General features: G+C 39.0%; 1 protein-coding gene across 5 annotated transcripts in view; it reads left to right on the forward strand.

Moving 5' to 3' along the window:
• RBM33 (RNA binding motif protein 33) overlaps positions 1-12,232 on the forward strand; it is a 99,244-nt gene that overhangs the window by 60,794 nt on the left and 26,218 nt on the right. For 4 of the 5 annotated variants that reach the window (XM_082283691.1, XM_082283692.1, XM_082283694.1 and 1 more), the window contains exon 15: positions 6,643-7,278. In XM_082283691.1, the coding sequence (XP_082139817.1) occupies positions 6,643-7,278 (636 nt within the window). Of the gene's footprint in view, positions 1-6,642; positions 7,279-11,397; positions 11,784-12,232 lie in introns of those variants that run through there. The other variant, XM_082283695.1, reaches the window with a different exon arrangement.

Genomic DNA, 12,232 nt, shown 5'->3' on the forward strand with positions numbered 1-12,232 from the left:
AGGTCTCCTGGCAGCTAGAGAAGACTCTGGGAGCTCCGTTGGTTGGAGAGAGTGGGTAGGATTGGACTGATGGTGCTCTTTATCTTGAGCATGATGGCTAAATGCACCCTGTGTGCTTTGTCAGGCTATTCTGTGAAGAACTGTAAATCTTTATAGTTGCAGTTAACAATGAGTCTTGTCTCAAGGACCAGGTTTTCTTCAACAACTGTTGAAAGCTTTAATTGTGATAATGCTGTCTTCCTTTTAAGCTGCTCATGATTAGCTTTTCATCTTGTTCTTGAATTAGGGATGGTCGTAACTAATTTCCATGAATGAGGCACAAAAGAAACCCAAAGCTACCAGTGTTTCACCTCTTGTGCACTTGCTTTGCAATGGAAATGAAAAAAAATCCGTTTTTTAGCTTTTAATTTTCACCTTTTTTGGAAAAAATATTTAAGTAATCTCTTTCCCCTCAATTCAGTCTCTTGGAATAATCTCAGTCACAGAAAATGCAGTGCCTCATAGAGAAGCCCCTGTCTTTCAGGCCACTAGTAAGGTAAGTCTTGAAAAATCAGCCACAGGCCTCCCCATCTAAAACATCTTGAAGTTATTCATAGTGTAGTCATATGAAAATTAAAGCATCAGTTCCAAAATATCTCTGGCAGTATTTAGAAAAGGATAAGAATATTTTTAAATTTTAAATTAAATTAACTAGAAAACTAAAAAAAAAAACCAAAATGCCCCAAAGCAGTCATCTTGTTGTCTCCATTTTACGTTTTAAACACACTCTAGCTTGTGGTTATCAAACGAACTAATCTTACTTGTGTGAATTCTTGGTGTATTACAAATAAAACTTTCTCTTTATTTCTCTGTCAAAACTCTCATTGAAAAAAAATCTGATACCTGTTTTATGCAAGTTTTTGCAAAGCAGGATAAAAAACCAGAGTTGTATTGGAAAAAATGATGTCTCCTAGTAAAGCCTTTGTAGACAAATTTGGCAAGCTTTAGGAGAGTGTGAATGTGTGCACACAGAACCTTCTCTTTCCAAAGCACACCTGAACAGAGGCTGGTGCTGCAAACAGTGGAGTAGCAGTTGTCCCACTTCTGCTGTGCCACTGCAGGTCTTGTTCACTGCTCCTGCTTATTGTCACTCCTACAGATGGGAATGGTGCACTAAGAATGTTCATTTACAAGCATTTAATCGTATTCTGCACTGTTGTTGTAATGTAGGTTATTGCATATCTCTCCTTAGGCAGGTTGTAATGTTTTCCAGTCTTTTTTGTGTGTTTTTTCAAGTAATTAGCTGACTTCATCCTGTTCTTTTGCTTTCGATGACAATGAGAAAGAGTTAAGTTCTGTCACCTTTTCTAGCTGTATGGCACATAACTGAATTGGGCAGGTTATTTTGCAAGTGTCCTCAACTGGAAAATTAAGACTTCTCTTTGCATCTTTTTTCCTAAAGAGTCAGTGGCTGTATTTGTGAGCAGCCTATCATTCAGGAAGCACCAAAAAATAACAATATTGCCTGGTAGAAGTTTTGCTCGCCCTAAATATAGATATTTGGAAGATTTGCAACATGAGTGACTAGAAGATTAAAAACTGTGTATTAATGGAATGCTTGTGTTCCTGTTCCTGTGAGGCTGCAAAATACTGACCTTAAATGCCTGTTCAGAATAGCTCTTACTCCCCAGGATTTAAACTTGTATATCCTCAGTCTGAAAGATCATTTTGTCATTGAAATAGGAAAGTCTGGATGATGTGGGCCTAATGCTGCTCCTGTTGAAGTCAGCTTAGGATAAGAGGAATTAAGGCAGTATTAAGCATTTTTGAGGTTAAAGAGGGAGAATGGAGAAAGGTGATATATCTTTAGGGGAAATGGATATTGGAGCTCAGAACAGGAAGGAAATTAGTAGAGCACTGCATAATCATAGGTGTGCTGATGTTAGTACTTATATTGGGATTAATGACCTTGATGTACTTGAATGAAAACCTTCATATACCATTTTTCCAAATCCAGTAAATTGTAAAATTTAGTTGCTAGATTTTATGTTGCTGTCTTTTTTAACAAGGCTTGCAATGTAGAAAAGAGTTGCTGCATTAAATTACTAGATCAAACGTATCTGAACATTTTTATCTTTTTGGAATTAAGCTACCTAAAAAATTGAAAATGACTCAATTTGATTTTTCTCCATTTGAGATAGCTTGTCTTCCAAAATTTTGTAATGGTACCTCCTGTCTTGTGCTTAGAAGAGTCTTATCTCAAGTTTTGGGGTTTTTTTCCAATTGGAAGTTGGCAAGAGGGCAGTGTGCTTCTTGGAGTAACTTGTAACCTTGTTCTTTAGTCTCTCCCTGTTTGTCCAAAATGTACAGCACCTGTGCTTTGTAGGGTGCCTCATACCTTCCTCGGGTTCAGGAGCTGATGTTATCAGCAATGTGAAATGTACAGTGTGTATATGTAGGTACCCTTTAATTCAGATATTTTGTGGGTTTGAACACAAGCAGCTAAATGAGGCAATTTGGCTCTGGCTGTACCTTTTGCAAACACTTGGCATAAATTTTTGGACAAATTATTCTAGTCTCTTATGTTTTTAATGTTACAGCATAAAAAAATAAAGGCAAGCCTGCTGAATAGATCTGTGTTTATGCCACAGATCAAACCATTTTGAGTGCTCTGTTCTTGCACCTATTTTACTGAGACACACGTGAGCCTGGTTGCAGGATTCCTTTTTTGTTCCTTGGGAGCCAACCGGAACATTAACAGTGTCTGGTTCTTATGACTCAGCATTTAGTTCTATTAATTGGCAATTAATGCTGCAGACCTCTGAAAAAACATGGGGTTTTAAATTTTCTTTTTAATTCACTATACAAAAAGCAAGCTACTGATACTAGGACTAAAATTTCAATGGAAAGTTTAATCCCTTGTTTTAGAGTGTGTCTTTGCTGTCTTTTCCTAAGTCTACAGTGCTATTCTAGGTTCCCCAGAGGAAGGATGTGGGACTGCTGCTTCTCTTGCTGGTGCCCTTCAGCTGGATTCAGAAAAGCAGCCTGTAATGTTTTCTTTTGGTGCTTTCCATCAAAGCTGCCTTGGACCTTAAGGCAGAAGAGAAACCTACAGCTAAGGCTCAGTCTGCCTTCAAATCTCTGTGAAATGCATTGTGTTCAAGCTGTTCAAAGATGGATGAGAATTTCTGCTTGAAAAAAAAAAATGAAAAAGAAAAAGAAAACAAACTCTCAAAACCGGGCACAAAAAAAGCCACCCCCACAGAACCTAGTGCATCTCTGGCCTTTTGTATTCTGCAGCCTCCTGTAAAAGGAGGAGCCATGTACTTGCATGATGCACCATTTCTTCATGTTGTGAAGTTTTCTACCCAAGACATTTGAAGATTAATAGTTTATCTAGGGAAAAGGCTGCTCCATGTTTTTCTGCTTTTTCACCTACAGATAATGTTGCTTCCAGACTCAGGATGTGAAAATTATAATGGTTTGAACTTTGAAGGATGTGTACTTTCTCCCAGTTGATTCTGTAGGCACAATGTTTGCTTGCCTTGCCTTTTTCTTTTTTCCTTGGCAATCCTGTTGTTTGTTGGAGAAATCTATACGGGGCTTATTAAACTAATGGGATGAAAATCATTAGCAGTAGGCATTGTCCTGTGTTCGTCTTGATCCTGTCTTGCCTGTTCCATATGCTGAATGTCCTCATTACATACTGTAGGTCATTATATGTACTATACATCACATATATATCCCCACTCTCTAGGGTGGTGTATATATGGTGCTCTTAAAGCTGAGGAGAAGGGGATTTAACTGCCCCTGTTTCATCCTGGTAAGGAGTTTGCTGTCCTTCTCAGTCTGTACTGTTGGGTCATTGTACAACTAAATTGAGTTAAACCTGACTTCTAATGCAGATACTTTGTTAATCATCGCAGGGCCTTTATATTACCTTCCTCTAGCTGCAAGGGTATTTTTATTTAGAATTTAACAATAGTAGTAACTTGCTTATGGGTCTACCTCTAGCCTATTGACAGACTGATCTGCAGTTGTCATATAACCTCAGGGCTCTTGGCCCTTGATTTTCAAGCTTACCCTTTAAGGAGGGACTGACTTCCTAGGATCATTGCTAATTTCTTGAGTTGAGTTTCAGAAAGGAAGGTTACGGATTATATTTGAGATCAAGTTGCCTGAATATTCTGACAGTGAATATTCTGCTAAGCATTCTTCTAACTGCAAGTGTGTTGGCAATAGAGTTTGTCAGTCATCTTTTCTGTGTTTAATTCTGGCATAGTTGGAATTAGTGTATCTGTCCAAGGGCTGTTGCAGGGATGTATTAGAGTCCCTCAGGATGTTCATTCCTTGTCTGCTGGCAGGACTCATTTAAGTATGCTGCAAGTACACATCTCTCTGCTGCTGTGTCTAACCTTTGAGTTGGTGTTCTGAGCTTACCACATTGTGGTCTACATCTCCCAAGGCCTTCAGAACTTGTTAGGTGATAGAACGAGCAGGCAAATCCTTGATAATAAGGGGCACTGGTAGAAGTGGTCGCCTGCAGACTTGTGCTGCAGTGTTCCAGTTGAACATAAGGGGGGAAAAAAAAAAAATCACACAGCTGCCTCCAAAAGTGAACTTGGTATTGGCTCATGGCATCTGTCAGGCTTGTTAAGATAAATTGTAGAATATTATGATCTAAACCAAAGTGCGTGAATAAACTAATTCATTAAGTGAAGCAAGTTTTCTCTTTGGACAATTTCAGTAACTGTGATACTTAGTGTCTCTGAAAATGACTGAAAATTTTATTAATTGCATCAGGATCTGCATAACAGCAGATCCTAGCTGGAGTTTACCTGTTTTCTCATCCTTTGCAAGCTATTCTTAAGGGTCTTAATCTTTCCCTGTATTTCATAAGGGTCATTTTCTATATTTTTTTCTACAATTCAGCATCTCTAGTTGTCAATATAAGATGAAATATTTGGGTATGTTTCTCATCAACACAGACATCTAATTTAGTTGTCACAGTGATTATTAATCACCACCATCATGTTCCACACAGTATAGATAAAGATAAGAACTTCTGGGTAAATGTAGCATTCTCATGCAAAGGACTGTGTTAGACCTCATCCCTGAACTACAACCCATACTTAAAAAATAAATACAAATCGTAAAAAATGCAATTTGGTTAGTCTTATTTAGCCATTGTTTAGGCTTCTAATTAGACTTCTAATCTGAGACAATGAGCTGGTTTTTAGTAACTGTGAGAATAATCCCAGTCAATACCTGTTCAGGGAAGAAGCAGCTACAGCTGAAGGAAATAAGCATTCAGGATTTGTGCATCTGGGTGCTGTGAGTGCAAATCTGGGCTTTCACATCCATAAACCAATATTACAGCTGAATCTGTTCTGCTGGGTTTTGTCTTGGGTTGGGGAGGATTCTAGGGTGCACCAGGACTAAAAGCACTTGAATGTTAAAAAAATCAAAACCAAAAACCTCAGGTCACAGATTTGGGTCACATACGCTCAAAAAATGGCAGTTGTGTTGACAACAGTTTGCACTGAGTTGCTGCAAGATACATAAAGGTTCGTCACAGATTCCCAGGTTTTGAGAAATATTTTAACACTCTTTATGCATTCATTTACCAGCATGTGAAGAGAGAGAGGCTGTTGTTAGGGGTGATTAATACATCTTGAGTAGAATGTTGCGCTCATTAACATTTGTAAGCATTCTCTATAAGTCTAACTTAATATTTGAAGTGGTTGAAAAGAGAGAAGTAATATAATTAAAAAGTGCGTTTCCTAATATTGAAAAATATATGCGATTTTATTGCAAGAAGCATTTGATTTCTTTTCCAGGATGACGAGAATCTGCATTTCCTTTATTCTTGTCCATTTTTATACAGCTTTTCATAAGAACCTGTTCTGCCAGAGTTGAGGAATCTTTAGAAAGGTTATTTGATGGTGTGCAGTACTTTCAGAGGGGCCCAGGGCTGGAATATTAAAGGCTTTCTCTATATACCATTAATATTCCAACACTGCATTTGGCAACATTTTGATTCTGAAGAGAGTGCATGAGTTCAAGGTCAGAGAGATTGACTTGTGCTGTTCATTATAACCAATTATTGTGTGACAAATGAGTTTGAGATCAGGCTGAAAATTCTGTGAGAAAAATCAATAGTTCTAATCAGGGCCTTTCAGGTCATTTACCACCCTACCTTTTGTTACTTTGTCAGAAAAGAGCAAGATAAAACCTGTGTGACAGTGGGTTGCCTCTGTATTGTTACCTTCTATTTGAAACATATTTTGATATCTTGAATTATATTAATAGTTTAATTGGTTTTGGAAACTTTTAAATTAGTTCCAATTTGTAAAACTTTTTTTATTATTATTATTTTTTTTAAGTATTCCGATCAGATTTCTCAAGTGGTATTAAAGCTTTTCTGTCTAGGAAGTAGTATATCTGAGTCCTAAGCCAGATCTGAGCTGTTTGTCTGTAATGAATAGCAAATAAACCTTAGCAGCAGATACACTCCACTAATAGCCTTGCTTTGGTATCAGGGAAAATTTAAAAAGCTCTTCCGAGTTACAGCTTTACAACATTTGAAACAATTTCTTGTTGTTTTGACCAAGCTGGGCGTTTTTTAGAATTTTATAAATTCATTTGTATTTTCCTTTGTAGTATCCAGACGAAGATGAAGAAACTCGGTTGTATCGTTTGAAGATAGAAGAGCAGAAGCGCCTGAGAGAGGAGATCCTGAAGCAGAAGGAGCTGAGACGGCAGCAGCAGGCTGGGGCCAGGAAGAGAGAGTTGCTGGAGAGACTTGCGCAGCAGCAGCAGCAGCAGCCTTGTTCCCAGCAGTCCTACATGCAGCACGAGGAGGACTCCTCCGAGTTCCCCACCAATGGCAGCCCCTACATCCCCCACTCCGGCTTGCAGACCAGGCACAACGTGAAAAACAGACTCCTTGTTAGAAAGCAAGACGCGGTAGTTGCAAACATCCACCCCAAACCCACAGATTTCCCCCAGGGCGCAGGGGATGGGCAGTACCAAGGACAGCAGATGAAGCCAGTGAAGCAGCTGAGGCAAACTAGAACAGTTCCTGCGAGTCAGCCTCAGGCGCCACAGAAAGTGTTACAGACCAAACCTGCTGCAGCGGCGCTGCCCACGCCACAGGCGGCTCGAGTGGCCTCCGTCCCTGCGAGGCCCCAGGAGCAGAAGCCAGGGGTGAAAAGGACTGTCATGCAGCGGACAAACAGTGGTAGTGATGGGCCCCATGTCGGCAGCAAAGTCAGGGTGATTAAGTTGTCAGGAGGGGTAAGTTTACAAGGCTCATCTCATCTCTGTGTCTCCTCGTGGTTTGTTTCTGTGTGTTTGACTCTGTGTAATGCCAAAATAAAAAATGGGCCTGAGCTGGTGAGGAAAGTAACAGGTTTAGCACACCCAATAGTCCATATATTATATTTTCAGAACTGTAATTTACTAGCAGTTATTAAAAAATTAGTGCTTCCTGTAATACTTTACTGCCAGGCAGTTACCAATGAAATCACATAGAAATACTCCTTTCTTTTAAGTTGTGACTTGGAGACTGAAATCTGAAAGCTCAGTTGAGTTCCTTTTGCTTAAGGCTGATAGGTCTGATAATTGCTCAGAGAAAAGGGTTTGGGTGGCTGCATTTAATTAAGGTTTGGTTAAAAAGGACCTTCTTATTTGGTAGGTGAAGCCACCTAACTTAGTTGTGTGCAGATGTGTGTGATTCTGTACTCAAGGGAAGATTCTTTTTATTTTCTTGGGAAGCATGTTATGAAACTAATTTTAGCAGTATGTTGGAGGGGGATGTTTTCTGTTAGAGGCTGGGTTTAAAACATTACCATTTCACTTCTGCATCTAAATGAGATTTCCTTATCTCTTGATGAGGGGTCTTTTATCTGCAGTATGTCCCTTGAGCACTAGTGTGGAGGACTCACAATGATCGTCTTGAGGACAGTGTGCCTATTTAAAATCTGGGGTTTTGGTTAGAAAGTCTCTTGATCAAATTTCTTCTGTCTTAATGAAAAGACAAGTTAATTTGTTAGGGCTCTAAAGAAACTAAGATGAGGGGACGTATTGAAATCATGTTGTCAGTGAGTGAAGTCTGTCCTTGGGTTTATGCTGAGGAGGAAAGAATGATGTGATGTAGCAGCACATTGGAGGTGTTCTTCTGGAAGAATGCTTTTAAATTATTTGTAGCATTATTTGGGAAAACAAAACAGTGTGTAACGGACTGAACAAGGGCTTGGAGGGTAGGCTTTACTCTGTAGAAAGGGGAGGAAGTTTAAATGCCAGAATCTTAATTACTTTTTATTAACTTTTTTCTACAGCTCATAAAACTTAAATACATTCAGAACTGTGAATTGCATGATGATTGTGTGGTCTTTCCAAACATTAGCATACAGGGCATTATTGACTACATAGACATCCTGCACATCAGGTTGTTGTCAGCTCTAATTCCTCAGACATGGTAACTTAAGTACAGAAGAATAAAGTACAGAAAGCTGAAAGAAGTTAATTCTGTTGAGCTAAAAATATTTATATATAAGTATGTCTGCAGGAATCCCAGTGGCCTGCAAGAGGTATGACAGGTTTGTGATTAATGCAGAAGTGAATAAAGGTGTCATGCACAACTTCTTTAATTGTGTGGTGGAACAAAACAATGCCAGTCACAACTGTATGCAGCTCCTCGTAACAAGTAGTTATCAATGCCCACAGTAGCATTCACAATGAAATAGGTTTATCACAGTGCTCTGTTTCAGAAGACCATAAATTATTTGTTTCAGATAAGTCTCATGGTAAGCAAGAGCAATGAGCTTCATTAAATGCGTGTGTAACTCCTCTTTCATTGTGCACAGAAGCAGATTTACTCTGTCCTCCTTAACTTTCAGATACTGAGGTTTCAGCAAGGTGAAGCAGGTTCTTTACATGTAGCCTTTGTCAGTTTTCATGTTGCCATGGGCATTTTAAGTTTCCTTCCAACTGTGGAGAGCGAAAGCAAGCATTGCAATCAGCTGTTAACACTGATCAAGATAGTTGATTAATTTTTAATCAGTTAGTGACAAGCTGAATCTGTGACTTTATTTGACCACACAAGGAAAAAAATAAACACTGAGCAGCAGGGCAGACAATCTTCTAGTCCATTTTTGACAGGATTTAAAGGAAGAGTTAAAAGGTGCTTGGACTCCGAATACTAGCACGATTGGAGATAATATTTAGTTTCCACTGCTTTACTCCTGCCACATGCTTTATTTATTTTTGCAACTTTTGCCTGAGCACTAAATATAAAGCAAAAGCCAAATCTCATTTTCCCTAGCCATTCTCCTTGGCATATAATAGTGCTTCCTCTAATTCCCTGCCTTTGGCAAAGTGGTTGCTGGTATCCCTTACCTGTACGCGCTGGTTCTGTCCTGCAGCTAAGCATCCCTGCCCTTGCTCTCCATATAATCCCTTGTAGCCTTTTCCTTTCTTGGCCCCGTTTGTGCAGAGGTGGTTTGAATACACTTGTACAAGTGAGGTGGCTCACGATTAGACACAATGCAGGTTCCGTTTTGGAGCTCACTGGGTTCAGGTGAAGGCCTGGCAAGTCCCTCCTGTTGCACCACTGGAGAGCTCTTAGCTGAAGGAGCTGCTTGAGTCCATAACTGTACTAACTCTAGACCAAATTGGCCTAAACCAGAAACTGGTAACAGGGACTTTTACTAATTTAGTAGGACCATCTGTAGAACCAGGATTCAGTGGTTCTGTGTTGCTGGTGATGTTTTTTTGTGTACCAGTTAAGGGGTATGGTGTGTTGGTGAGAACTCTGGAGTACAGATACTGTCAGAAGAGAATGGCTTCTTCTCTTGAGGGCATGCTCAAGTTTACCAGGCTGAGTTTTGTCTATTTGTGCTGCTGGACACAGCAGTGCTGCCGAAGATCTCCGACCTTCAGGTGGAAATACCGCTTGGGTCCTTAAAAGATAAAATGGTCTTTCGTCTTGTGAGAGGATTTTACTTTTGGAATTGTAAGAATTGCCATGTAAATTCCAGGAATATTTTAACTTGTTCAGTTTTCCTGATGCATAAGATGCCTTAATTTATGACTTCTTATGCTTCAGGAAAATGAAAGTAGAAAATGATTCAGCATTTCCAGTATGTCAGACTAAGCCTGTGTATCAAGGTGACATGTTAGGTACTGTCAGTAATGATTTTGTCTGTTGATACTTTTTTTTTTAAAACAAATCCCACCCTTCACCTCCCCCCAATACTGATTTTCCCATCCCTCTTTAATATACATATAAATTATGCAGGAATGGCAGTAAAGTGAATATCTTTCCATTTTAATTATGCCTTTAAATGTTATGTTCCTGGAAAATGAGACAGTGTTTTATCACATGGACTTGGAATTTTTTTGCTGCTGGTTTGGTTTTGGATTGGGGCTTTTTTTTCGGGGGGAGGGATGGTTTGGGGGGATTTTAGGGATTTTTTGTTGGTTTGTTTTTGGTTTTGTTCTTGGTTTTATTTTTCCAAGGAGGCCCAGATATCTTTTGATGGATCCTGTGTGCTTTGTTTTGTGTGGCATTTCCTCAGAGCTGTCCTTTTCAGATACAAGAGCTCAGTGTATTCACTGAGTATTCATACTTGTAAATGTTACTAATAAAACATCTGAGACTTGCCTGGCTTGCTGAGGAGCCTAAAGTCAATGGTAAAGTTACTTGTAAGTATAAAGTCAATGAGAGTGTAGGAAAGAAACACTCTAATAAATCACTTCAAAATTTGATCATAAAATTATAGAAAATAAGGGTGAAAAGACTGTTGAAATAATTTGTCTTGAAGGGGGCAGGGGGGGTAAACTCAGTAGTATTCCTGATAGATTTGTCCAACCTTTTTCTGAGATCTCATTTTTGTAGATTTTCTAGGTCATCTATTCCAGTATCACATGTGTATATTTAGGAGAATTTTCTTAATGGCCAAATCACGTTTTCTGGCTGTAATTTTGAATCTCTGACTATTTGTATTATACTTGAAGAGACATGGGGAAGAATTTCTCTCTCTTTGTGCCTGTCTCTCTTCTTAAAGATATCTTAACTGTTTCTGAGCTCTCATATCTTTCATTCTCTCTTGATGAGTCATGTTTTCTAACACTTTGGCTGTTCGTGGTGCTCTTTGGGCGCTCTGTGATCAATCTTTCTGTTAATAGTTCTAGTACCAAATGCAATTGAATTCCTTACGTCAGTATATCCAGAGTTGTTTTAGTCCTGGAAGAACAGGTTTGTACCAGCTATAACCTTAGATATCTTACAATCATATGAAGTACATGCTGAACATGTTTTCTGTTTAATTGGAGGTTCTGTGGGAAACTACAGTATCTTAAACTCTCTGTATCATTGTCATCTTATGTTGTTGTTGGATGATTTCTCTCTAGCCAGAAAATGTCCTGCCATGCTCAGAGAGCTGTGTGTCTGTCCCAAAGGCCTGAAAATGCTGGTTCTTATGCTGCACCAAGAACACACCAATCTTTGTCTCTGTGGAAGGCTGCACAATGAGGGTTTTTTCATAAATACATTTCTACATAAAAATACATAAAAATCTTGGTGTTCCCTGTTGCATTACAAGCAGTATCTTACAAGTGATCCTAATTCCTGAAAACCTGAAATGCTTCATATGAAGAGCTTGAAAAAAGAGCTGGCAAGTTCTTTTGTTTGAAAAGCCTGTCACAAAAAACGTCCTTGGATTGCAAAAACAAAATGGAAATGGAAGATGGACAACTTCGTTCATATTTGAAGTAACTGAGAAGTGTGAGATGAATATGGAGTTCTAAATATGGAAAAAAGATACTGATTGAGATGATTCTTGTTTGATGTAACCTTATCAACCAACTTTGCTTAATGTTTGTACTTGTTTCTACTTGCATGTATGTGTTCAAGTTTAATTAAAAATATTTGACTTGAAAGCTCTTTTTAGCCCCTTTCATCTAAATGTCAGGAATTGTAAACACTGAGAATTGTGGCATTTGTGTGAGAAGTTTATAAGGGAGCCCTTTCCCCCAACCCTTGACAAAGGAACCCCTGCTCTATATGGTTCCATAACTTTTTAAGAAACGGGAGAATGGCATTGGTGTTTTTGTATGCCACTGTTTGAAGGAGGCATGGATAATGCCCACCTAGGAGTGGGCTGAGCGAGCTGCAGAAACCATATCCAATGCCCAGATACCATGGCAAAATGGGCAAGACCTCTGACTAATGTAAATGGTGTTGAAG

The sequence above is a fragment of the Coloeus monedula genome (assembly GCF_965178545.1).
Source record: "Coloeus monedula genome assembly, chromosome: 1".
Taxonomy (NCBI): Eukaryota; Metazoa; Chordata; class Aves; order Passeriformes; family Corvidae; genus Coloeus; species Coloeus monedula.